Genomic DNA, 25,673 nt, shown 5'->3' with positions numbered 1-25,673 from the left:
TTCTGATAGGAATTCCTAGGGGACTGGAGCAATGCCAAGAAGATTTCATTACTGGAATGGAAATGTCACTCCCTCCCCAGTGCCTCCTGCTGCAGTGAGGTAGCTGGGAGGAGACACTGACAAAGCCATCCACTCGAGTGCTAGTAGAAGTCTAGTTGCACTTGGGGACAGGAAATCGCCAGGACCACTACAGCTCTTGGGCTGAGAGGTTCTGTTCTGGTGCTTGCTAAAAGCTTCATGCACACTTGCTGTCGCTGCTGCCTCTCCCCCATGTATCCATCCAGCTGCATGGTGTGTTTCTGCACTAATGGCAATAGCACCCTCCAGAAGGTAGCTACTTTTGCAGATTTTAGTTGTCTTATGAGAAAAAAAATAATAGCCATTAGAATAATTACATGTTTCTATGGTGTTTTCCTTCTAAGGATTTCTTCCAGCCCTACAATTACAGAGGTTTACACTAAACTGGTCCCATGGTCTCAGGAAGTGCTCTGGTTGTTGCAGCATGGCACAGGCCAGATTCTGGGTTGGTGTAAGAAAGCAAAGCTTTGCTGGAAGCAGTAGACCAAGGGGGATTTTCCCCATCAAGGGATCTGACTTCAGCTGTTCTGAGAAGAGCTTTTTGTTAACAGTGTTAGGCAGAAAGAGCCATACAAAAATTGGACTGAAATTCTGCACACACTGCCAGTTGAAGTGCAAACTGCAGTGGGAAAACTAACAGAGGAGTGCAAAATCACCATGCAGAAAATAAAGGAACTGGTGAATCTTAAGCATTTTTAGGAACTGGAAGCAAATAAACTCTCTTGGCCTCTTGTGGCACTGAATCAAGCACCATGGCTTTATTCTTCAGGCTGCAACATCTGTAACATCAGTGACAGTGCTCACTGTTCACACACACAGGACACAGCTGTTGACTCTCTGGATTACATTCTTTCCTTACTTCTGCTGCAATTGTGTGTTGCCGCATCTCACCAGATGTGCTGGGAAGTGAAGGTACATTCCAGAAAATGCCTGAAGAGCTATACAATAATCCAGAGGTGAATGCCCAGTGCTGGGAGACTCCTGAAGATGAAGAAAAAGAGAAGAAAGGACAAAAGGAGAGAGGGGAAAGAGAGGAGGCAGAAGGAAGAGAAGTATTTGCTGGACTTCCTCACCTTCCTCTACTGTTCACCCTCTTCTAACTACTGAGACCCAACAGGACATCTGAAACAGGTTATCCCAGTGAAAAAGTCCAAACCCCCTATTTCCACACGAGAAGCCATAGCCCTGAGAGTTCAACAAAAGCTGCTGGCACATGCCACTGCTTCATTGTCAAAGTAGTCAGGCTGCAACTGGATAGAAAATCTCTGCGTTTTGCACAAGGTGTTTTCTATAGAGCTACCTGGTTTGCACTGGGATTCAAGAACATGCCTACTCCATCCTCCGAGCTGGGATTTGAAAGGCAGCATGAACCCCCCCATTGCTAGGGGGCAGATCCTTCATCCTGCATCGGGAAGCCATAGCAATGGCAAGAACAAGGATGAAGTTGCATTCAAGGGTTGCAGGATTACAGGATTGCTCTACAGTGGAGGAGACTCAGGATGGCTATTCAGGTGCTTCCTGAATGAGAGATCTGTCGAAGCCAGTACATTTAGTCCCAGACTAGAACAAGAGCTGCTCCCAGCTTTTTGGTCACCATCAGAGGCTACAGCAAGTGACAGGAGGAAGCTCCATGTGTGTGAGGGCTTTTGCAGCTTAGGGATGGCTTCTCAAATGAATGCCCTAAAGTCAGGCCAGAATACACTGACTGAGGAAGCACAAACCCTGAGGACTTTCCAAAACTTGCCAAGGACACAGCTTGAGAGTTACTAGGTAATACAGTGGCTTTTCAGGTCACTGAAAAGGACTAAACTGAGAATAAACTGTCTCCATTCTCTGCCCAACCCATCATAACGGACTGTTCATGTCAGATAATAATAGTGTTTAACGTGGCCACTTCTGAAGACCCAAATATAACTCTCCATCTTGGCATACACGTGGGACAAAACTGGCCATCCCAAGACCTTGGGTACAGTATTTAAAGCCACGTGTAGCTGCAGCAGCAACAGCAGCTCACAAGAAGGCTGAAACTCATCCTGCCTGTGTCTGGGCTAAGCTTACCATAACTGAGTTACACTGCTCATTTGGGAATTCTCTTAGCTACAGCTGAACTCTGTTCTCTTTTAATTTATATTATTCTACCATCTCTTCCCTTCTCCTTTCTTGTCTTCTTGTCAACCACCTTCTTCAGTAAGCAGCTGTGCTGAAATATTCCAGCCTCTCTGTTTCAGCCTCATCCAGCTCTAACATCTTTCATACGTGCTGGTTTTAACTCTGTGTGAATAAAGAGGACAGGGAATTCTATTAAAGACTTGAATTTACTTTGTCTTCAGAATACAAGGATATCAGGGATGAGTCTGAGCTTTGAGATCAGTCTGATTCTTTCCTAGTTCCCAAACTCTCCCAGCTCTGTCTGGGTGTGGCAGGTGGCATGGTGTGGACGAGGGAGACTACGATTGGGTCACTGTATGGTGGATCTAAATTTGGATTTTTCTCTAAGTTTCAAGTCCCAGCCCAATCATAATCATCACCCCAAGCCCAAACATTGTTCCTCCACATGTCTGGGATAGTTGTTTTTTTGGAGGTGATAAACTAACACATCATATGTGTTATCTGTCTTTTGTGATAAATGCCAAGCTGTCAGAATGAAAATGTCACATAAATCACACATGAAGTATTTATATTAAAAAAGATCAACTCATAAGAATTTTGAAAACCTTTCTGATGGTGCCATCATTTGCAGTGGGTTAGCCAGGTATTGCCAATGTTTCCCTTTCTGGAGTTGAAATAAACACAGCACATCAAAACAGAGCCATCAAACAAAACCAAAATGTATTTAACATGGTGCAACAGTCAATGCCATAAGAAATCACCACATAAGTATGCAGAGTTACATATAACCTACACATATCAATATGACTTTACAAATTTCATATTACATGTTGATACACACAAAATGGACTTGGGAGGAAGCACTTGTTGCCAGCCCCTCTGGGGGCTTAGTTTCTTACCTACTTTTAAGGTAGGGTGAGACAACACTGGTTTTGAAAGTGACCGCATACGATCGTATTGCATTCTCCTGTCAGTCAGAGTGGGTAACAATCTCCACCAGCCATGTGACAAAATGGTAGAGAGCTTGCTCAGTATACAACCATCCCTTGTGGGACGCAGGTTTGGCAGGTGTGAGGTCCCTGGTGGGTCCTCACTGTGGCCACAAGGTTCTTGGAGCAGCCTCTGGCTCTCGGAGGGGGTCAGGCCAGGGGGCCAGAGCCCATAGCCCAGAGTGCAGTGGCATGCTCTGTCAGGACCAGACACCTTCTGGATTTGGAGAGGCTGGCACTAATTCTGGAAGGTGCTACACCTGCTCCAGGGGAGGCCTTGCAGGAAGAGCCTGGAGCCCCAGCAGGAGTGGCCGGTGGGGCTGGCTCCCAGCTCTGCTCCCTGCCTGGGGCTGGGGTGGCACCACATCTCACCTGGGAAGGTGTAGTGGGCTACAGACCAAAAGCCCTCCTCAGGGCACACAGAAAGCTGAAAGGTAATGTAGGCAGTCGTACAACTGCTGTAATAGACACCGTGGGTGGAAGAGCTTCCTAACAGCTCCAGACTCTCTGTGGGAGGGTTAATACCATATTTACCTTTCCTTCTCGAGCCTCTCTCCCCTTGTCAAGTTGTGCTGCTGTGCTCAAGTCGAAGGAATGAAACAACCACAAACCAGGCCTACTGTCCTAAAAATAGTGGCATTAACAGGGCACTAATCTACATTATGGCTCTCAACGATTGCTATTGGGGTGGAGCTGGACAAGGTACACTACAGCTGGAAATGCAGCAGCGTCTCTGCTGCAGACCAGGCAGGGCAGGGTGAGCGAAGGGCATTTTGCTATATTGGTGTACATCACTGCTCCTGAAAGAAAGTCCTCAGCACTTCTCACAGGCTTCATTTGTGGCTGTGTGAGCAGTCAGTGACATTTGTGCCATGAATACCTTACTTTTGCCCAATGGAACATAATTACACCTTGAAAGACATCCTCAAAGACAAGAAGACATCCATGGCAAAACCCCAGAAAAACCGGAAAGCAGAAGTGAGAGAACTAAAAAAAAAAAGGAAGATGAGGGTGAAGTGAGAGGAGAAGACATGAACAAAGGAGAGAACGAATGAGAGAAGAAGAGGAAAAAAAAGACTGGGTTAAATAAAATTTTAAAAAAAGCACCTTGTTTGGGGTTTGCAGGAGGTGACTCAGCTCCTGCAGATCTGAATTCTTCTTCTGACTTGACTCCGGCTGGCCGCGTGCCTTGTGCCTTGCTCTATCTGAGGTTCTTACCTTGCAAAGCATCCAGGAGGGCAAATGTACTGGCAAAGCACAAGCATTTAAAATCCTCCAGCAGCCACAACAACCAAATGCTGTGACTGAAATGTAAAAAAATAGAATAAGGGTGGGATGGGAGGAGAGGCAGGGAAGCAAGGAGCAGAGAAAGGGGAAGGAGTGGAAGAGTGAGAGGAATGGGGAATGAAAGACATGGAAGACCAAGTGGAGGGGGAGAAAATCTTGGAAATGAGGTTAGGTTGGTCAGAGTCTCTATGTCCTCTTGCAATGGCAGGGGAAAGAGCTGAAACTCGTCCTGCTGACCTGCTGTAGAGACTGACGCTTGCAGGCTTCCCACCGGCATCACCTCTGCAATCCCTGTCCCAGAGCAGAGGAGCCAAGTAACCATGGAGGCCTGTCACAGAGAGGTTTCTAGGCAGGAGGAACGCCTGATGTAGAAATGCCGCCTGTCCTGCCCCTCCGGCCTGTGCACGATCAGGACAGGGAAGAACCGGGCATCGTGGTAGGTTGGGGGGTTCTCGTTGACAGCCAGCTGGCTGGAGTAGGAGCAGCACTGCTCATCCTGGCAACCCCGCTCTGCAATGCTGCTGCTGCGGCTCCTCCAGAGGCCTGTCCTGTGGGAGCCGTGGATGCGGCAGAGGGAGAAGCGGCTGGTGTTGAGGGAGAGGCGGGAGTTGCCGCTGCAGCTGTGGAAAGCGTGGCGTGAGAAGATGGAGGAGGTGCTGGAGGCGCGGTTGCAGCGCTCACAGCCGTGGGCCGTGTCGCCGTACCGACACACCGTGTAGCTGTTGTAGGCCGGGGAGTTGGCCAGGTCCATGAGCATGGCCTCCGAGTAGCTGGGGATCAGCTGCCGGTTGGTGCAGATGTGCCACTCCAGCTCGGTGCTGTCCTGCGTGGTGTCCCGGGGCATGCGGTACCGGTACAAGGGCTCCTCCGCCACCGTGGGCGCTGTGTACTCCAGGCCCAGCAGCTTCTCCACATGGTAATGGACATAAGCAGTCCGATACTCTATGAGTACCCTGAGCGGCCACGAGATCATCAGGATAGCTGCCACCCAGAAGGCATAATGGGACACGTACCACGGGAGGTGATCCGGGTCTCCGTAGGCCATCATCAGCTCTTTAAAATCCACATTTTTGAGCTGCATGCCTTCCCTCACCTCCATGTAGTCATCTAGCCCCTCAATCTCAGTGAAGAAATGAGCTCTCTGAGTCAGGTAAGAGTTCTCAGACTCAATGTTGGCAAAGCTGAAGCACTTGGTGAACCTCAGCTTGGTGGCTGTATAGCTCTCCAAGCCCAGAAGCTCCTTGGAGATGTCCTTGTATCCACAGTGAGAGTAGTCAAACTCAGCTTCAGCCACGTGTGTGTTGACCCTCTCGTGGTAGACCTGTGTGGTGGTGTAGGCATCACCATTGCGGTACCGGGTCACCTGCCGCGTTCGCCGTACGAAGTGGTAGCTGATGGCCTTCCACCAGATGCATGGAGTGGCTTGCTGCATGCGGTTGATGCACTCATACACACTGTCCACGTCTGCCTTGTACTGCAGCTCCCTCTTGACATGGCAGTGCCAGCACTCCACCAGGTACACCACATAGAGCATGGAGAGGAAGGCCAGTGGGATATAAACATAGCCGTCCGAGCACGGGCTGTCATGGTAGATCATAGACTTGCCCTTGAAGGAGCTATCGAAGCTCAGCTTGGTGACTCTGGCCAGCTGACACCAGGCCACTGCACCCAGGCAGCCATACATGAGGATGGAGAGGAGAAGGCATTTCCAGTGGGACTCTCGGCACATGCAAGCACTCAGGGACTGTTTCACGGGGCGTTGCTTCAATCACACCGCCGTGCAAGGGGAGAGAAAGACAAAGAGAGAGCGAGGAACCCATCAGTCACGCTGCTTTGCACAACACACACACTGGCTGCTGCCATCACGGCTGTATCTGGCTTTTCTCTTGACTGCCTGAGAACTGGGACACCACCCTACTTAACATAAAAGTCAATATAAACAGAAACACCCTGCCGGGGACAGAAGGCTCTGGACAAAGCTCTTTCCTTGCTTCCTTCTGGCTCTGGGGAGGGCAGTTGTTTGTGCAGCAGTGACTCGCTGTGCCCGCACCCTGGTCAGACGGGCACCTCTGCAGGGAGCATGATAGGTCCCCATCTCCTTCTCCCTGCCTGCCACCAGCATCATTTACACACCCTGCCATCTTCAGAGGTCGAGAGTGCTGAGCAGGTGAACAGCCAAAAGTGTGGGGCTGTGGAATGGCCCCTTTGCTTTGTGAGTCCCCCGTGCTTAAGTTCCCACATGCTGCTGTTGGGGAGGCTCAGGAGCAGTGTCTGTCGCAGAGCTGTGGCCCCACAGGTTGTGCCAGCACAAGAGGACCAGCACTTCACACAGCTAAAGCTGCTGCCTGACTCAGAGCTGACTCACATCCAACCCTGAAACCTACCAAATGATCGACACCATTTTCTTGGAGATGAGCCATCAGGAAAATGACTAGATTCAAGCACATTTCGTTGAAAAAATTGTCAAGATTACAGCACGATGCAGCATTGCTTCAGGCTGGTTACACCAGCTCTGACCTAAAATACTTGAAAGCTTCAGTGTTGTAGCTAAGGGTGTGTGCGTGAATATTTAAAACAGCACACCCCCCTCTTTCAAGTCCCCAAAGTCGAGCTGGGAGCAGAGCTGGGTTCACACTTCTGTACTCCCACTTTCTCCCCTGAGAGGGCACGACTGCAGCCCTTACCCCAGCCCTGGTGCAGTGAATCAGCTGCATTGTCATAGGACATTCAGCTATAAAGAAAAATGCCAAATGGAGCCAAGCAGCTAGTGGAAACAGAGTTGCGTGCCTGCAAAGAGCAGCAGCAGCATGAGTTACACCACTGGCTGGCAGATGTCTGTCTGTACAGAGTGCATGAAAAATGTCCCCACTGCCCTAGTAGGTAATGAGGAGGGCTGCTTACATCCCTTTTGTTACTGCTATCCTCTACCTCCCTCCTAACTGAGGAAATGACAGTGAGAAAGCAGATACACACTGATACTCATGCATCATCAGGCTCTCTGCTGAGCCTGATTTCATGCAAAAATAGAAGCACACTGTTACTCCTTCTCCCAAAGGCCCATCTTTAATGCATCAAACTGCTCTGTAGATGCCAACAGATGCTAGGTTCAGGAAATGTCTTTTTTTCTCCACAGATAAATTTCTCCCCCAGCAAAGATCATCTTGGACCTAGAGCGGTTAGGATTCAGTAAGTGATCTTGAAACAGCAAGGAATTTAAGAAGCAGCATCTTGTAGCTCAGGAAATAATAGCATGGCGCCACTGGAAAGAGGAGTTTGCTGTCTTCTCAATAAGATGGAAGGAAGCATTGGCATCTAACTTTGCAGGGCGGTAGGGTCAGATTTAATACTGCTTTGCTTTTTTTTTTTTTTTCCTGAGACAGAGAACCACTTCTAAGTAACCATAGAGGGTTTTACGACTTGCTGTGAACACTGCAAAACTAGATTTCATGGGGCTTGGTTTTGATTTCATAGCTTTTAATCTGACACTGTGTAAGTGCCGAGTAATTTTATTCATTTTAAGAAGCTACACCAGTATACACTTGCAGGGACTTAGGGCAGAATCTGACTCCTGATTCTTCCTGATTCATCCAGAAGGAATCTGAGAAAAAGTTATATTCTTATCCCAAAACTTTTGTACACCTGTCAGAATAAAGTATGATTCTTCTGGGCTGTATTTTGGCATCTGTATTCTCTTCACAGCAGCTAAAACAGATGTAGAGAAAGAAGCTAAGTGGGTTAAAAAGTACAGGGAACATAACTTCTGTAGGTAGGGCAGTGAAAGAACTTGGTATAGGTAAGAATAAGGTTGTTTTTCTTAGCCTTTTGCAGGAAACTTAGAGGAAAGCCACAAGGTGGCTTCAGGCAGTCCCTAAATCAGCTAAAAAGTAACTAGAGAAGTTTTGGGAGTGAATCCCCTAGGTGCAGTCTATGTGCAGTCATGGAGAGTTTCATTTCTTGAAACTCTCATCAAATGCCCACTGCTCAGTCTCAGTGTGGTTACTGCTCCAAAGTAGGCTTCTGCCCCAGCTGTACACTGGACCTCAGGTCAGAGTCCCAGGCTCTCCTGACTCATGGCAAACCCACTGGAAATTACTGACTTTTATTCTTTGTCTCTTCTTGGCATGAAACTAGAGTTTTTAATTTCTATAACAATGCAAAAATATAAACTGTAATGAAGAACTGCAAAGCTCTATCCCCTTTTTTTTTTTTAATCCCCTGAAGGTTTACTGAGGTGAAGGAAACTTTAAACATTGACATCTCTCTACTACTGAGACTGTGCAGAAGGAACAGCAGGACAATATCCCAACACATGAATTTTGGTTCTCATTCAGGCTTCTGCAGGTACTTCTCATTTAAAATAGCTTATGGCTCACACAGTGAACAGTGCCAGTGGACCCACCAAAAATTGCCCAGCAGTCAGTTCCAAAGTAAGGTGAGTGCTTAAGTCGTCCATGCTGCTCCAAGATTCCCATTTTTTCCTATTACTTGTTGGAAGCACTGCCAGCCTGGCCCTGTCCCATGCCAGTTAGGGCACTATTTGCCAAAAGCACTGCAATTCCACCTTCCTTTATCTCACTTGCTTTGACTAACAACTTCTCTGTGGTCCAACCTACAACCCACAGGCTGGCTTCTGCCCAAGGGGTTGTTCAACCAGCCCTGCTGCTTAGGGCTATCAGAGACCATATCAGAGTGGGCAAATGCCTCCTAATGTGCTTAACTCCATGAAATGCCACCTCCCCTCTGGGGGATGAGATAGCTCTGGTTCCACCAGTCATAGAGCAGCACCCAGCTGGGTTGGCAGTAGCTCAGAGGTTTGCAGGTCCAAGATGACATTTCTGTATGCATCCTCTGGAGGCACTTCAAAAATGGCCTTCAACCCACTGCACTGAAAGGGCTGGATCAGCCCACTTTCTGCACTATTCTCACAGCAGCCTGCAAAACGGGCAGCTTCTCTCCTCTTCACATTAGTGAAGACATGCACTCGTAGAGCCCACTGTCACATCTGATTCACACACCTACCAGTCCAGTTCAGCAGGGCCTTCATGTTCAAAACTCTTTGGTAAAAAAGACAAGTTCTCTCACCTGGCTTTTCTGACCCACCGGGTCACTCTTGCTGTTGTTCCTAAGCAAAGCCCAGTCTCTGCAGGTCCCCAGTTATAAAAGGATCTCTCTTCCAGGGTCTACCCCCATAGCTGTCCTGCCTGTTTCAAGTTCTGACCATATCCATCTGGCCTGTAACCCCCTATTTTTCCTTCTCTTTGCTGAACTAATTATCTAACACAGTTGTACTATTAGAAACACTATTAGAATGTTTGTAAAAAAGACATGAAATAGAACATAACTACAATAAAGGTATCAGACATTCAAAAATCTAATAAGAAAATATATCTTTTCATCTCTCTCTGCATAACAAATTCATTAATATGTTAAACCAGTGGCTCCCAGACTTTATTAATTAACATACCACCTTCTTACAAGAATTATGTTTGTGGTACTGCATGGAATTTTCTCCTTTCCATGCATGGTGTTTCAGATTGAAGCAGGGCAAACTTGTATTTCTGGATGAGTACAATAAATGCTTAAGGAAACTAATAATTTCCATGATAACTTGGGCTAGCCAGTGAACAGGAGTTGCATCCTTTGAGGAATGCTGTGGCATCTGTGTTGTTTTGATGTGGAATAAAAGCATAACCCCTGGAAAATCTTAATAGAGAAACATAATTGAAGAAAGCAAAGACAAGAGAGCCTGACAGAAAGCCAGAGCCAAACAGAGACTAGAATAGATGGAGGCTCAGTTGCCAGGCACTTTCTCTGCAAGCTAGGACTAAACGGCTTGGTTCTCTAACCCAAAGCAAGAGAGATGTCCTCCCTCACCTGCTTGTGGGGGGCTTTGCTTTGGGTTTTGCTTCCAGCATCGACCTGAGAAGCATCCTGATAGATTAAATGAGGCACAAGTTGCCCAGAGAAGGTGTGGATGCCCCATCATTGGAAGTGTTCAAGGCCAGGTTGGACAGGCTTTGAACAACCTGGTCTAGTGCAACACGTCCCTGCCAATGGAAGGGGGCTGGAACCACGGAAGCTTTGAAGGTCCCTTCCAACACAAACTTTTCTGTGATTCTACAACCACATATTGTGAAGAGGAATGGATTTGTCAACTCAAATGTTTCACCAAAAAAGGTCCCAACCTGCTCTGGTAACATAAAAAACTGTAAAAATCTCCTGTTATGAATGGAATGCCATGAAGCAGCACAGCTGAGCCGTCAGTATCACTGTTTATGAATTTCAAGTTGTGAATACACATGCTGTTAATAACATCTTGCTAGTCTCTGGCATGCTGCTGAACTGCATTCAGAGGCCTCCCTTCTCATTGCACCTGACTGGACTGGAAATTCCTGGTAACTCTTATGGAAACTATCCACAATCACATGCCAAAGTTCACTTAACCCTTAGAACACTTAAAAGCAGTAACCAAAAAATATTTTCCAAATTCTTCGGCAGATCTCAGCATGAATGAGGAAAATGACATGAGTGAGAGGTGCCACGAGTGGGGAGGGCTGTGGGTGTCTGTGTTGTGAACCTTGTGGGGAAGGATAAGGTTACAAGGTTTAGGGATAGCCTGCCCTGAGCTGTTCCTGGCCCCAGGCAGTTAGTCAGCTCAACAGCGCTGCTCTGAGTTTGATTTTCTTGGCCCATCATTTCTAGAAAGCTCAGACAGGCAAAGGACCTGTGCACCACTCAGTCACCTCCATATGGTTTGTTTGCTGTCTGGTGGTGTGGAGATAAAACGATGGATGCTATTTAATTTGTAGCCACAGTCACTGGAAAATAGTCTGGAAATCCCTAACTGCCGATGGAGAATTGGAATTTCAATTGACACCTGTAGGAGACAGGACTTTCCAGGCTGGCAACATTTTGATTACTTCTCCTTTAAGAAACTCAGCTTGCAAATGGTAAAACACACAGGCAGTGGCTGAAAGGGCAATTGCCTTCAAAGACACCCTCTGATGGCAGATGCCCAAGATCAAAAGCAGGTTTGCAAGGGCCGAGGTGGAGCCTCCTTTGCACAGGCACACCCACCCAGCTCCTCCTGGCTCAACAGCAGGCAGGTCAGGTCCTAGCTGCAGCAACCATAATTAAAACCATTCAAACGCGCTGTGTTGTAGGAGTGTGCAGATTTGGGCTGTTAATCTTGCCTGGTGTAAAGAGGTGGAGAGAGAGACGATGGGGCGTGCACAGCCTGGCGCATCCCCTGTTTAACATCTGGGGCCGAGCGTGCTCTGGTGGCAGGAGCAAAGGCCTGCTGGTGGTCGAGGTTTTGGGTCTCTGACCCCTCTCCTGACTCCTCACAAGTGACCAGATTTAGGACACCGGAAGGTAAGTTGTAGCTGGTAACCACCCTAAGTGAGCCTGAAAGTGACTGCACTGGGCGTGGCCAAGAATGAAAAAAATTTTACTTTTTCCTCAAACCCTGACTTCTCCTTAAAAGGTATATTCAAAATGTAACACTGATGCTAAAGAACGAGAACAACACATTTCTGGATAAGCAAATTGTGCTTATGACTCTAAATTCCCTTTCTTTTGATAGACACACAGAACAAATTAATTCCTCAAGGCAGAAGCCAAGGTGGTGTGGCTATCCTTGTTCTAAAGGAGCTTCCCACATATGAGGAGGAGGAAGTGCCACACTCAGGGAAGTCCAAACTGATTCCACCAGCCCAGATTTTTGAATGCCTGACCTGAAACTCTGGTGCCTCTGTTCTGCCAGTTCTGCTCACTGCTTTTGCTTGCCTCTGGATACAAGCACCCCTGACAGCAGGACTCACCCACCAGCCATGCACTAGTGGCAGGGATTCTTACTAGACAATAAACAACCAGACAGTTCTTCAGCTCTTAAAGGTAGTCACAGGAATTTCTCCTATAACTTTGCATGGTTATGCTGGGTCCTGAAGGTTCAGCTTATACTACAACCCAATTTACATTTACACCTTAAGACTGGGAGACACTGTGCCTTCTCCTCATAGGTCCTGTGTCTCACAGGCATTGCAATTTCACTCTGCCATCCTATGGACAGCCCAGAAACCAGTGGCTGGTAAAAGCTCATCTTCATCTTCCAGGCTTTTTTAACTGATAGCCTAAAAGAAATTAAGAACCTGCAATTCCTTTTGAAATTAAGAACTTGGTGATGAAGTTTGTAAATTTTTTTTTTAAAATTTACAAATTGCCTTTGTAATTTTGTCTCACATCAGCCCCCATTCATGGCAGTGAGGATGCCCATTCTCCAAGTGATGAAAAACTTCTTTTATATGACTGCCTTCTCACTCAGAAGAGGCTCCTCCATTCTAATTATGACATCTCTCAGCCTTTATTTTGACAATTTAAAGGAGCTAAAGTCTTCAAGTCCTTCACTGTTGTTATTCTGGGAACTTGAACTTCACTGCTCTAGTTCTTTCTGGCGCTCTGCTCTCCCTTCAGCACTATGAAATCCTTCTTAAGTCTGTAAGTAAATGCAGGACTTCAGCACTTATTTCACTGGCATCCTTTCAAAAAATAAAATCACCTTCCACTCCCACTCATTTCCCCTTTTTACTGTCTTCAAGATTTGCATTAAGAGATTTGCACCCAGCAACATCCCAGGAGTTCATGTTCAACCCCTCACTTGCTTGGCTCCCAGGTATTTTTTGAGTCACTCTTTCTGAGGACAGCTGAAATGTTGGCTGCACTCTCCACCCTGAAACATGTAACTTCAGATTTGGCTTTGGACTGAATAACTAAATTATCAAACAGAGGAGATCCCTAAGGAGAATTGTGCTCATCTCATCATTATAGACCTGTCTGCTACTGTTTGTGCCAACTGTAAATGTTACCAGCAGTGATTTTATGCCTAATTCCAGTGAACAGTGTCAAATCTGGTAATTATTCCTGCAGAACTCTGCCAGTCTAACAGCTAAATACCCCATTAACTTAAACAAGACAACCTTTTTCACAAAGTGAAGTGCCAATCACAAAAACAAGGCTGTAAGCGTTATGTGGACACCGAGGTGCTCCTCACATTTCCAGTGTACACTGCCAGGAATAATCCATGAGCAGTTCTGCATATACCATACTAAGAGAAAACCTGCAAAGCTTCAGCAAAGCACATTATCACCTAGCTGGCTATGTCTGACCTGCATCAGTAGCTGTATTTTACTCCAGAAATAGCTGTGTAGCAGTGTGGGCTTGAAGCATCTCTTGTCCTAGTTGCCTCAGTAGTGCTCATGGCATGCAAATAGTTACAGTGACACTGAAAACACTCTTGTTTTGTCCTCTACCAATTTTGACTGGCATAGTAAATTTGAACTGAAAGTTGCCAAACTGACATCAATAGAAGGGGAAGAAATAGCCTGTGATGTCTAAAAGAAATATGCCAGATTATTTTGGAGTCACACTTTTTAAACATTTGATCTATAATTTTGCCTTATCCTTGCTATTTCTCCATATGTGTCTATTGACAAAATGACTGTTTCCTCTTCTATCAGACTTTATTCTTCAGTCTCCTTGAAAACTCCAGCATGAGCTGTCTAAGCAGAAAATATGCTGCTGCAGCATGAATTTATTCTGTTTGTTTTGTGGATAGTTCGGGGCCCAAGCTTGACTGACTGTGCCTGGTTCACAGACACGAACCTGTGTTCCCCATTTTCAAAAGCAGTAAAATTCTCCTTTGGGGATGTCATATCAAAAGCATTTCCTGTCCTTTTAAATCCCGTGTGCATTTGTCCTTGGTGGCTGAGCTCAAGAGCTGCAAATTTGCTGAAGGAAAATGCTATCATGCCTAAAATGAAAGAATGAGAGAAAACAGAGGGTAGCAAAAACGTGGCCTGAATGGAATTAGAGAAATGAGGGGGAAACATGGAAGGCAGGAAGAAGTGAATGAAGGAAAAGGATAACCAGGACATGCTCCAAATGACAGTGCCACTGAGGCAGGGGGAGGGTGCTGGCAGGTGAGGACAGAGACCAGTTAGCAGGAGCAGGAGGGAATCACACCCAGAGAAAGGACCTGGATGAAGATTAATGGAGGTAGCACTGAGCCTGACAGCACCAAAGCATCCTATGAGCCAGCAGTTATCCTAGCCCATCCACGGCCTGGAAAGCAGATACTCTCAAATAGCTGCTTTCTCACTGATGGGAACTTCTCCAAAAAACAGACCTATGCCCCTCTTCCGTCCCCACAGCCGGTGGGGGGGGGGTAGGATAAGGCTGTTCTAAACTGGACCAGAGATTCCCACGGAGGTGAGAGCATGCTGCAGGGCTGTTGCTGCAGCTGTGTCCCAGCAGGATGTGACATCACAGCATGCTCCTGCTCTTTGCCCAAACCTGGCTTTGGGGCTACAGGGTGACTTTACTGTCTTCAACAAAACAACCCCACATCTTGTGATTACTCATGCAAGCAAAGAGTTAATCTTGTATTTTTTTCCCCCCTCTTATTTAGCAAGAATAATCTTCCTGTCCGTGGGGGAAAAGGAATGGGGGAAATGCTGACAGAGAACTGCAAAAAAAAGAGATAAAATCAGATAAGATAGATGAAAAAAATGGTGGATAAATTAACAACAATCATAACTGAATTTTCCCCTGTGGATTTATGTTTGTGATTAATATTTCTCAATGAGATACTTGAGAGGGAAAGAGTAGTCAATAACCACAAGTCATACACTTTGGCAGGTGGTGACCAGAGTCTGGATGAAAGCAGAATTTTGTCTCTGACTATGACAGACTCCTCAATCTTGGTCAAGACAGAGCAGGGGAGAATGTTCCACCTCCTGCTGGCAGGATATAACACAGAGAGGACCACAGAGTCCTTGCTAGAAAAGCCCTACGCTGTGCTATTAATCAGAACTGAGGAGAGCCCTTGCACCAGGACCGGCCTCTGGTGCTGAGAAGGGCTTCACCACTTCTGCAGTGGACAGGGATGATGCAAAACCAAGGAGATTTCTATCCACTGTCCTCAAGCAGCCACAACAGATGTGGCTGCAGCTGTCATCTTCTAGATCCTTCTAGCTCGGTGATCCTGGTGAAAGACCAGCCTAAGAAGTCTGGGATGAGCAGGGTGATGACAATTGCAGGAGAAGCGCAACCTCTCACTCCTTTCCAGGGCTAAATGAACTCACAGGTCTGATGCTCATTAGCACAGTGAGAAGGAGCCCGACGGGCTGTGCTAAGCCAGACATTGGTGAAATGGTGGGCAGAAGTGCTCCTTCACTACATGACCCAATCTGGGCACCACATGGGGTATCAGTAATAAGGCCTGGTAAGGAGAAAGGGAGATATTACAACAGTCATCTCATCAATCCCTTCCTGGGGAGCCTGAAACAAAATGCCTTCTGCCATCCGTCTTGAACGGCAAGAAGCCCATTACTCCTAGCTCCTGCTGAGCCAGTAGCAAGGAAAGGGAAATAAAAGCAATAGATGGCAACCAAAAAAAGGTCATTTTGCATCAAAGATAATCCCCCTCCAGTCCCTGAACACATACCAGATTGGTTGCTGCACATCTATTTGCTCCTCTGCCACGAAACTCCTGTGAGAATAAAAACTTCCTGCAGGCAGGGGCCATGATGTCAATGAATAGCAGAAATGCTGTTACTAGGTTTGAAAGTAAGAACCTGCATCATGCACTCCATGTGTTTGTAGCATCACTGGCTCAGGCATTGGCAACTGCCCTCCTGTGGTGAGCAGGGATTGTCTGGTTTCTCATGGTTTAAATCCCTGTGGAGACATAATCTCCTCCTTCCATCAAGGGAGCTGCCAGGGGGAACACTTCGGGGTAGGCAGGTGCACAAAATGGTAGCACTAAATCCTTTACGCAGCAGAGCCTATTGCAGGACAAGTCAGAACTATGCAAAGACACAAATCTTGCTGATCCACTTGAATTTCAGATGCTAGGATGCCCCGAAATACCTCACAAAGACAGTCTGTTATTTCACACCAATCATCCTCATGAATTCAAGCCAGCATATGAAGAGGAGGAAAGCAGAGGTCAGGACAGAAGGAGCCTACAGTACTCTAAAATGTCAGATTCAGGATTAGGTCCTGCAGGATACTTCTGGGTTCTTCAAGCAGAAATAAAGGAAATCCCAAAAATAAAAGCCATTTGGACCCCCGCCAATATATATGCTGCTCATTGCAGCACGATGGGAAAGCCACTCAGTACAATACAAGGGTGCAGATGTGAGTGTCACAAAGAATTTGGCCCTAAACACATCCACAAGTGATGCTTCCTCATGCTGCTCCAAGGAAAACTGTGCGATTGCATCTTCAGTGCCAAGGAATCCTAGCAACAAAATGGTCACGATTTACAAAATAGAAATTAGGGCTGTTTTTGTGGCAGCTTTTTACAAGATCACCAAAATGCTGCACTAACAAAATTACTGCTTTCCCCCCCAAATTGCTGATGCTGCAGCCACTGGCTTTCAACTCCATACCAATAAAAAGAGCATATTTGGAGGCAGAGGATTTTTCCCACTAATGCCAATGCTGGGTAGGAGCTCATCGGGAAAGGAAAGCTAGGATTCAATCTGCTTTAGAGCAAGAGAGTAACTCCAAGAACAGTTCTTTTTTCTACACTTGAAGCACCCATCATACTTAGCTCATATTACCTACTCCCCTGCCTTGAATATTAGTGGTTTCTAGTAGACACGGGGTAAATTTTACAGGTGGCTTACCTCAACACTTATCAGTTAACTGATAAAAGTATCACATAACCACAGGAAAGCTCCTGGGATGCAGTTTCCAGCCACTGTTGGATTAGTAAGGCCGAGCAAATGACATGAGCCATAGCTGCCTGTGCCACTTGGTATTTTGCAGCCTGCCTTGTGCCTAGGCAGCCACTTGCCCCCCACCACAGCCAGCCACACCGCACAGAGATGCCCAGGCAGGTGCCCTTGCCCCTGTTCCCACACTGCAGGGACATACTAAAAAAAGGGCTGATGGCAGCATTCATCATCTGTTTGTGCTGTGGCTGCAGAGTGGAGCAATCCTCAGTAGTGCTCCAGCCTGTGAAAACCAGACCCAGCCCCCTGTACCCCTGGCATGCCACTGGCAGCACAAAAGTACCACGGCCCCGGGGGATCAGCCAGGTGCAGCTTGCTGACTGGTGCCCACTCAGTGGGTTTGCTGAGACAAAGGGAAAATTGACACTAGCCAAGGGAAAACAGAAGGGATAGTGAGGCCAGCTCCCACTGCTTCACTCCTTGAGGGATGGGAACAGCAGGGAAGGGAGGAGAGTAGCTATCTGCCAGCCTCTGTGCTTGACCAAGTCTCATCTGGGTGCAACAGAAATCCCGTAATGCTTGCTTTGCTCCCACCTTTCCATGGGAGATGCAGCTCCCCAGGGGTGAGAGAGGAGCAAGCAGGGAGAGGAGGCTGGCGGTGCTCCAGCAGGTGTGTGTTCTCCTGTGCTGTGCACACCATCAGCCTGCAGCAGGGGATCTTAGTGCCATAGTCCAGTGGTGTACAGAAGCTTGTTCGTTCCCACTCCCCGGTTCCTGGGGTCGTTGGTGCTCTCCTCATCCTTGAAGAGCATATCCTGTGCCTTAGTGTTCTCACCACTGCCACAGGTCTTGTGTCCTGCCCAATCTTCCCTCAGCCTCAACATGGGGAAGTGAGGGACTGATCTGAAGCCAAGCCGGACAACAGCTACGGACTAGCTTCCCTGGGGAAAAAGCAGAGAGCCAGTAAAGACATCCTTGTGAGGAGGAAGCCAGAAAGTGTTAGTTCCACACCTGTTCTCTAGTTTGCAGCTTAGTCAATGAATGCCTCTGTTTAGAGACTTCATAAATGAGAAAAATAGCTCATTATTATGAATCGCTTTTATTCTTTGCTCAGTCTAAAGGAACACCTTGAGATTTAAATAAAGGATATAGAAACAGCTCTCAAGTTCTTGGGAGAAATATGATCCAGGACTGATCCAAGCTCCAGTGAAGTCTGAGGAAGTCTTTCAAAGGGACCTGTGAATGAAAGTTTGCCCAGAACCATGGCATTTTATTTTTATTCTCACTTATTTACAATGCCATCCTTTTATCTAGCTACACCAGAAGAACATGGCTCTGTGATTTGAACTATCAACTTCCAGCCCTCCCATGTGTGACTTCCCAGTCAGAGCCCTTCAGCCACACCTCAGCAGAGGCAGTGCCAGCCCCACGGTGCTGGGCTGCTGCAGCTCGGGCTGCAGCTATGCCAGGTCCTTCATGCTGCTGAGCTGAGCATCCCTCACAGTAACACCCAGCCACTACTCAGGCTTCAGCTGCTCTGTCAGATTTGGGGAGTGTGTTTCCATCTCTGCACCTTGCTGAACACAGCTGTGACCTCAGCACTGCCAGGTTTTTATAACGGTGCTCTGGTTAAGATAAGGGAGTATCCCAGCAGCTAATGCTTCCCTGGCAGAAACAAGTTTTCATTATAAATATCATTTCTCCCTCCCTCTTGCTTCTCTGTGACACATTCTGCAGCAACATGTGACAGCACAGCAGGTGAAAACTTCACTGAAAATTCATTTAAAAACCTAATGGTTAAAAGGGATCCTGAAAGCCAGGACACCTGGCTTTTATTTCTTGCCTTGACTTTGACCCATGGCATGCTGTCAGCACACCTTCTTACACCTCCTGAAGACACTGAAAAAATAGCACTTATAAAATGATTCCACATGAGCACTGCAGCAGCACACTCCAGGAAGGCACATCATCTGCATGCGTGCTGTTGCACCCTGCCACTCTGAGTACCAGCTGGTGGGAAGCAGAGGATTCACCTCCTTGGCCTGCTCTGCTGACAGGCAGTCTCCTGCAGAGAACCATGGAACACCTCAGGCCTGGAGACAGACTGTCATCCCCACCCTTTCAACACATGCCCTCACTACACTCCTTTTCTACCAGGTACTGGCCCTTCTGCCTGGCCACCTCACCTCTAGGAAGCCAGGAGGGAGTTGTTTTCTTTATTTTGGTGTTTAGAGGGACCCTAATGCCGGCAGGACTCTCCTGGCAGATGCTACCACCCTAGCCTCCACAGTGCTCTGTGCTCCCTCTGCCCATTGCAGTTGGGGAGATATTCCTGTGGGAGTGTTGTACTCAAAAATTCTTGGGCTATCTACCAAGGGCAATCAATCACATGAGTATGAAGAAGGCCTCCATCCATAAATCCATCATCACAAATCACTTCTCTCCCAAAGCCATGACCTGCAGAAGTCTCTGACTGATGCCACTCTCTTCCCTGGTAAGGTCACCTTATCCAGACTCCTCATTTGCCAGCCATCTCAAATACCTACCCTTGGTTTCCTTGCAAGGAGCAGGACCCTTCATGACCTGCTCTTTGCCCTTTGCTGTCAGCTCCTGCCTTGCCAGGCCCTGCTCTCACCAGCTCGTGGCTGTTTCCAGCCCGTCTTCCCTGAGCCGCAGTACTACCAATCTTCCCTGACCAAGGCCTCTGGTGGCTGAATGCTGAACTGGGATGTGCAACACCTCAGCTGTATAGGAACGGCGCCGTATGTGAGCTGGGATTCTCTGTGCACTATTCACCTGATGTAAAACCACAGAGGCCAGAAGTTCACACACTTCAGGGGGTGTGAGCCCCCTCATCCTTTCCCAGTGGCACGTGTGGCACCTTGAGAGAGGCCGCCAGCTTCATCAGACACTGCTTCACAACCTGAACTCCACACTGGGAAGGCTGCCAGCCTCCTGTGCCACGTGCAGCCAGGCTCTTCCATCCTTCCCACTCATCATCTGTCCCGCCTGTTTCAGGCACTTGTCTTCCTTGCTTTTACTGCAGGGGAGATGAGCTGTGGGCAGAGCAGCCAATGCTCAGGGAGGAGCTGGCATGGGTGCCTGTCAAAGGCAGCCTCAACCCCTGCCCCAGCAGTGTGAGGCTGCTGGCAGACCTGCCCAGCCCCACTGTGGCAGCGTCCCCGCTATAACACATGGCTGGCTCCCCTGCAGAGGGCTGCTGAAATGAAGCTGCTCCCTTAGAGTTTTGGGGAGTTAACAAAGCTGTTACAGCAACTGTGACCTCGAAAAGTTTCACTATGTGCTATTTTTAACCTTACTGGTCTTAAGCTCTGAGGAGCACAATGAACGATTGGAGGCTGAAAGTGAACTACATTTTCCATTATTAGAACTTAAAAACTAATTAACTACGTAACCATACTTTATCCAAAAAGTAGAACTTGTGAAAACTCAGACACAGCCTCATCTGCTGTGTCACAACAGTGTCACTGTAACAACTGAAGGGCCTTACAGTGCTGGTGACAGCACAGCAGCCACTACTTTTGGTGTCAATTCATGACAATGTGTTAGGACACATGGAGAAACAAGCCCTACTCACTGTGGATTACTTGGGGATACTTCACTCCTTTTACTCTCTGTTTCCACGAAGTCCCTGGTAACTGGCAACGATCTGAGCTATTTTCTTACATGGTGTAGAAACAGATGAAAGGAAGTAAAGTGCTGCATTTCCAGGAAGAAGATACCTCCTACCTCACTCTTGCAATGGCTTGCACTGATTGCAAAGCATCTTTGGTATCCACACTTCCCTTCTTGAGGGGGAGATCATCCTCTGGGGTCTCTGAAGCGAGAAAGGGAGAACAAGGAGGGTATTTGGGGCTTCCAAAAAGTGTGCAGACCCATTGCTCTTACACCAGTATCAGGTCTGTCCACCTGAAAGAACAGCATTAGAAACCAAGTCTGAAGGGGACCTACCACCAAGTCACCTAGTCTGTTCCTTTCCCATGAAGTGACATCTACACATTTACAGCCATTTGTCTAAACTGTCCTTGCAACCCTCCAGTAGCAGAACTCCATGAGCTCCACAGTTGCTACAGTTCAGTGCTCAACTGAGAAATTTCCCCTGCTGGAGGGATTGGAAAAATCAGCCTGAAGGAGCAATTCACTTCATTCTCAGCCATGGTGGTGAGGAGCAGAAGGCTGCCTGTAGTGGCCCACACAACTGGAGACCAGACTGCCCTTCAGAGCTCAGACACATTCATTTGGTATATCCTATCTATTTTTTTAAACTCTTGACAGTTTGTCATGTGAAATGCAGAGAGGACAGCCAACTCCAGGGCCCGGAGAACAGACATGTGATTAGAAGATAAAGTGGGACAACAAAAAGAACAAAAGCAGGAAAAAGATGCAATGGCTCAGCATGGATTTTCTTATGACAGAATCTGCAATGCAAATACTGCCTGAAACTGCAGGATCATGAAAAATACTGCCACTCCTGATGGACTTTTTCCTTTGTCTCTATGAGGGAAATGATTTGGAACAAGGAATGAGGTTTGGTTTATGTCTGCTGAATAGACCAAGGACAGGAAGGGAAGAAAGGGGCCTGTCCTATTTGACCTTCAGGCGCTTTGCCTTAAAAAGATAACTGTTTGGTCAATCATACTCACTTGGGATGGTGACAGCCTTCCACCAGGCTAAACAGCACCTGTCATTCAGGGGATTAGCTGATCAGGTTTTTGGATGAGGTTTGAAAGAGCCAAGAAGCAGGAAAAGAGTTTTCCTGAGAATCATGTCTCACTCATTTCCTACCCTTCTCTGGGCAGTGTCTGTTGTGTGAGTGCCCTGGGCAGCTTTTGAAGGGGGAGGTTTAAAAGGAAATAGCCCCTCTGTGGAGATTGATACCCAATGGTATCTCAGCAGCTTTTGCTTAACCTCTCATCCACCTGGATACAACTCAGCCCATGGATGGGAACAATTTAAAGCTACCTGGTCTGTTAGTAAGGGCTTTATGCCTGGTGTTTTCAATGCCACAAAAGAAGCCTTGACAAATAAAACAAATGTTGGGGGAAAAGGATAAAAAAACTGTATAACTAAATGGAGTCAATGCCCCATGCAGAGGGTGTCTCTCCAGGGGCGCACTGAAGAGGAAAGGTCCCAGCTACCCTTCTGACCCAACAGCCTGTAAAGCAGTAGCCTGCAAACAAGCACTATGTATGGTTTCTTAACTTGTAACACCTCTTTGGCATTGTTGTGACCACAAGTAGCACTTTACAAATTAGCCCCTGTTGCGTTTTGCAGTGGCAACTGGAGGCAAATGAGGCAGTTTTAAGTGGCCCCTCTTTTCAGTAAAATTTCCATCAGAAAGCCAATGACCGTGGGTTTCAGGAACATTGAGTCATGAGGTTCTCCCTTTTATTTAAATAGCTTAACTGATTACATTATGTCATACCCAATTTAAGTTTTTAAATATGGAAGAGAAGATAAAAACAGGCATGGGCAACTGCTGTTCGACTTTGCCAGTGCAGACAAGACAAATACATATTTCAAAATGTCAAGTGGCTGCTGCTTTCAGCTTTCTTCAGTGATTACTTGGCTTTGGAAACAAAAAAAAATGAGGTTTCTACTCACCAGCTTTGTTTTCCTGAAAAAAAACCCTCTTGATTTCCAACTAGGTTTTAAAGATTTTATTATTTAAGACCATTTCCCAGTTGAGTTATAAATTAGCAGAAATTAAGAAAAGTCACTATCAACCCTTTGGTGTAAGCATAGGCTGCCAGAGTAACAAGAAAAGCAGCCAGCCTACTGCTTAACCAGGGCAGTACAGAGCAGCAGGTTCTGCTGTTTCAGAGAGGAAGGCAAAGGCAAGTATCTCCAGAGAATCAATCTTCAGCAATAACTGAGGAAACATTCGGAAAATGGAATCCTTTGCCTACTCTCCCCTGAAACATCTTGATTCCTCTTCATAAGAGTTAGTGGAATGGTAGAATCCTACACTAAGAACAAAAGCACATCTGTTCCAGGTCATTCAGCTCAAGCAATTAATGTTTCATTAGAAAAAACCAAACCATAGCACTGTCAGGTATTCTGAGGGCTTGTTCTGACATTCAGCAAAGTCAGCAAGAAACCTTTGTGGTCCTTGGCAGTAGAGGACAAGGGCCGAGGCAGGTAACTGAACTGCTGCTCTCCCTCCTGCTCTGCAGCTGCAGCTTTGCTTGTCCTTCTTTTAAAAATAAAAAGACTTCAGACACATTCTCTGTTACTAGCTCAGGGTTGTATTGATTTAATACCCAATAACGGCAATTTTCAGTCGTTGTCACCATTAGGTCCATGCATTTGATCTAAGTGAAATCCATAAACAACAAGGCTTAACAGAGGAGCCCATGAAATGCCCATTTAATACAGGGCATTTACATCCAACTGCAGGCCCAGGTGCAAAAAGACTATTTGCGCGGTGATGGGAAGGCATGAGGAAAGACCAGCATTGTAGGACTGCAGTGTTAAGATATCACAGGCGTTTGAGATATAGACTCAAATGTGCAAAGGTGTGTGTTGGAACAGAAGAAAAACTGAGAACAGGATGAATGAAGCAAGATACAGATAGTGTTTAGCAGAGAGATCAAAGTGCTTTCTTTCTACAAATGGCTCAGATGTTTTTATGGTGGACTTAATACATTGGAAAGCCTTCAGTAGCTCCTGGTCCTAGACCAAATAAATTTAAAAATCCCTTCCAGCATTAAATATCTATTGATCATCTGCAGGGCTGTAATTACATTGGTGTGCTCTACTGCTGGAACACCAGCTGTATCCTGGATCCAGCCACAGCTCTTCACGGTGAACTGTGTCGCAGGTGTTTAAAAAGCAGTCAAACAGGAGAAGAAAACCCTAATTTTCGCCCATGGATGACAGTTTTTTCAACCTGAGCTGCAAAGCCGATTTTCAATTATAGGTAGTTTAAACTGCTGTTTGGTTTCCAGCTAAGTATCCTTCAGCTTCCCATAGGCTTTGTTGAGGCTACTGGATTTTGACTACAGGATTATGTGACTGTTGATGAGCCACGGGACCTGTTAACAAAAGCTTTAAGCAGACTAACTGCACACGGCAACGTTCCAGGGCTGCTTTCATTTCTGTTTCAAATTTTCTCTTCTCCTCTCTAAGCCTGTTTCAAGGCTGCTCTCTGCATTCCTAGGAGCACGTACATTTGTTTTTAACTCCATATTATGAAGAAAGTTCACTCCCATGAACTGCACATGGATTACATGACGTAAATGGCAGACCTGTCAAAACTGTTGGAAGCAAAGGCTACATTAGGCATAGAAGAAAATCCCAGGTATTTCTAAAGCTTGCTGTCCCAAGTGTGCAGGATAGCACACACACATTGTCGCCTACTGTCACACAGCCCTGCAGTTCTGCCTGGCCAACACCTTGTGGCTCAGGATTCCGTGTCAACACTCAGACACATCCATTATTCCCTCTCTGTGATGTGCAAGGCCACAATAAGTGCTTCACAGATGATCTGAAGAAACACACTACGCTGTATTTTCTCTACTGTTTTCTGTTGCAGATTAGGCAACAGGAGTACCTAGGCCCCGAGGGAAAAGAAGAGGCATGACCTCCTCCTTTGCCCCCAAACACCTGAAAGCCACAGAGCCCCAGACTGCAAGCCCGTTCTCATGCTCAGTGTGCCCCTCCGCCACCTCCATCAGTGCCTCTCAGAGCTGCAGTCACCTTGACCATTTCACAAGTCCCAGGGAAGACGGAGACTCTCCTAGGCCAAACCCCAAGGGGCTCATTTGGCCAAACTTCCACTGGGCAGGTCCCCTTTCGCCCCCGCCGCATCGTTCCGGTGCGGAGCCCCCGGCCCAGCCGCCGCCCCGAGCCCGGCAGCCGGCTCAGGGCTGGGCTCCGGGGGCCCGTCGGTAAAACCCCGCAAGCAGCGGCCGCCCCGCCGGCGCGGAGGGCTCGGCGCGGCCGCGGGGGTCCCGCCGGCGGCCCCGGCACTGCAGGGCGCGGCGGGGCAGCACCGCAGCGCACCGCGGCTGCAGGTACCCGGGCGGGCTGGAGCTGCGCTCCTCGGCTCTCCCCGCGTCGCAAACACCCCCGGCCGGGGCACCCTCCTCCGCCGCGGCTCCCCGCGCCCCACGGCCCCGCACCCCGTCCCCGCGGCGGGGGTGCCTTCGCCCCTCAGCGTCCCCCGGCCCGGCCCGGGGCGGACGCCCCCGCCGCCGCTCACCTCCTCCCGCTCGGCGGCGGCGGCCCCCGGCGCGGGGGTGCTGCCCGGCCCGCTCTCAGCAGCCGCCTCGGCTTCCCCCTCCGAGGACATCCTTGGCCATCACCGGCAGTTGCGGCGGCGGCGGGGGCTGCGGGACCCCGAGACGGCGGAGCCCCCCGCGGACCGCGCCCCGCGCCGTGGCCGGGGCTGGGGCGAGCCGCCCCCCGCGCCCAGGGCCGCCCTGCCGGGTGCTCCCGACTCCCT

At 47.8% G+C, this 25,673-nt stretch overlaps 1 protein-coding gene across 2 annotated transcripts; it reads right to left on the bottom strand.

Moving 5' to 3' along the window:
• Positions 1-852: 852 nt before the first annotated feature.
• On the bottom strand, positions 853-25,673 carry LOC136292407 (transmembrane protein 151B-like). Of its 2 annotated transcripts, XR_010721898.1 has the most exons (3): positions 25,431-25,673; positions 4,701-6,225; positions 853-1,059 (listed from the first exon to the last, which is right to left on the bottom strand). XR_010721898.1 is itself a non-coding variant. In XM_066188081.1 (2 exons), exons 1-2 carry the CDS (start codon positions 25,518-25,520, stop codon positions 4,795-4,797), a joined length of 1,521 nt encoding a protein of 506 aa, XP_066044178.1. In that variant the 5' UTR covers positions 25,521-25,673; the 3' UTR covers positions 2,887-4,794. The 2 variants fall into 2 exon arrangements, 1 of the variants encoding a protein (XP_066044178.1); XM_066188081.1 differs by lacking the exon at positions 853-1,059 and having other exon boundaries at positions 2,887-6,225.

This window comes from Chamaea fasciata, unplaced genomic scaffold (genome assembly GCF_029207755.1).
Source record: "Chamaea fasciata isolate MVZ Bird 193981 ecotype frontalis unplaced genomic scaffold, bChaFas1.0.hap1 SCAF_7, whole genome shotgun sequence".
NCBI classification, from domain to species: domain Eukaryota; kingdom Metazoa; phylum Chordata; class Aves; order Passeriformes; family Sylviidae; genus Chamaea; species Chamaea fasciata.
Note: the sequence above shows the minus strand (reverse complement) of the source record. Positions and strands in the feature narration are given on the sequence as shown.

What these genes read in the sequence shown, in the direction of transcription:
- LOC136292407 (XM_066188081.1), bottom strand. Translation starts at nt 25,520, where the DNA reads ATGTCCTCGGAGGGGGAAGCCGAGGCGGCTGCTGAGAGCGGGCCGGGC. An exon ending in CCGCCGCCGAGCGGGAGGAG is followed by an intron (nt 6,226 to 25,430) that starts GTGAGCGGCGGC and finishes GTGTGATTGAAG; the next exon opens with CAACGCCCCGTGAAACAGTC.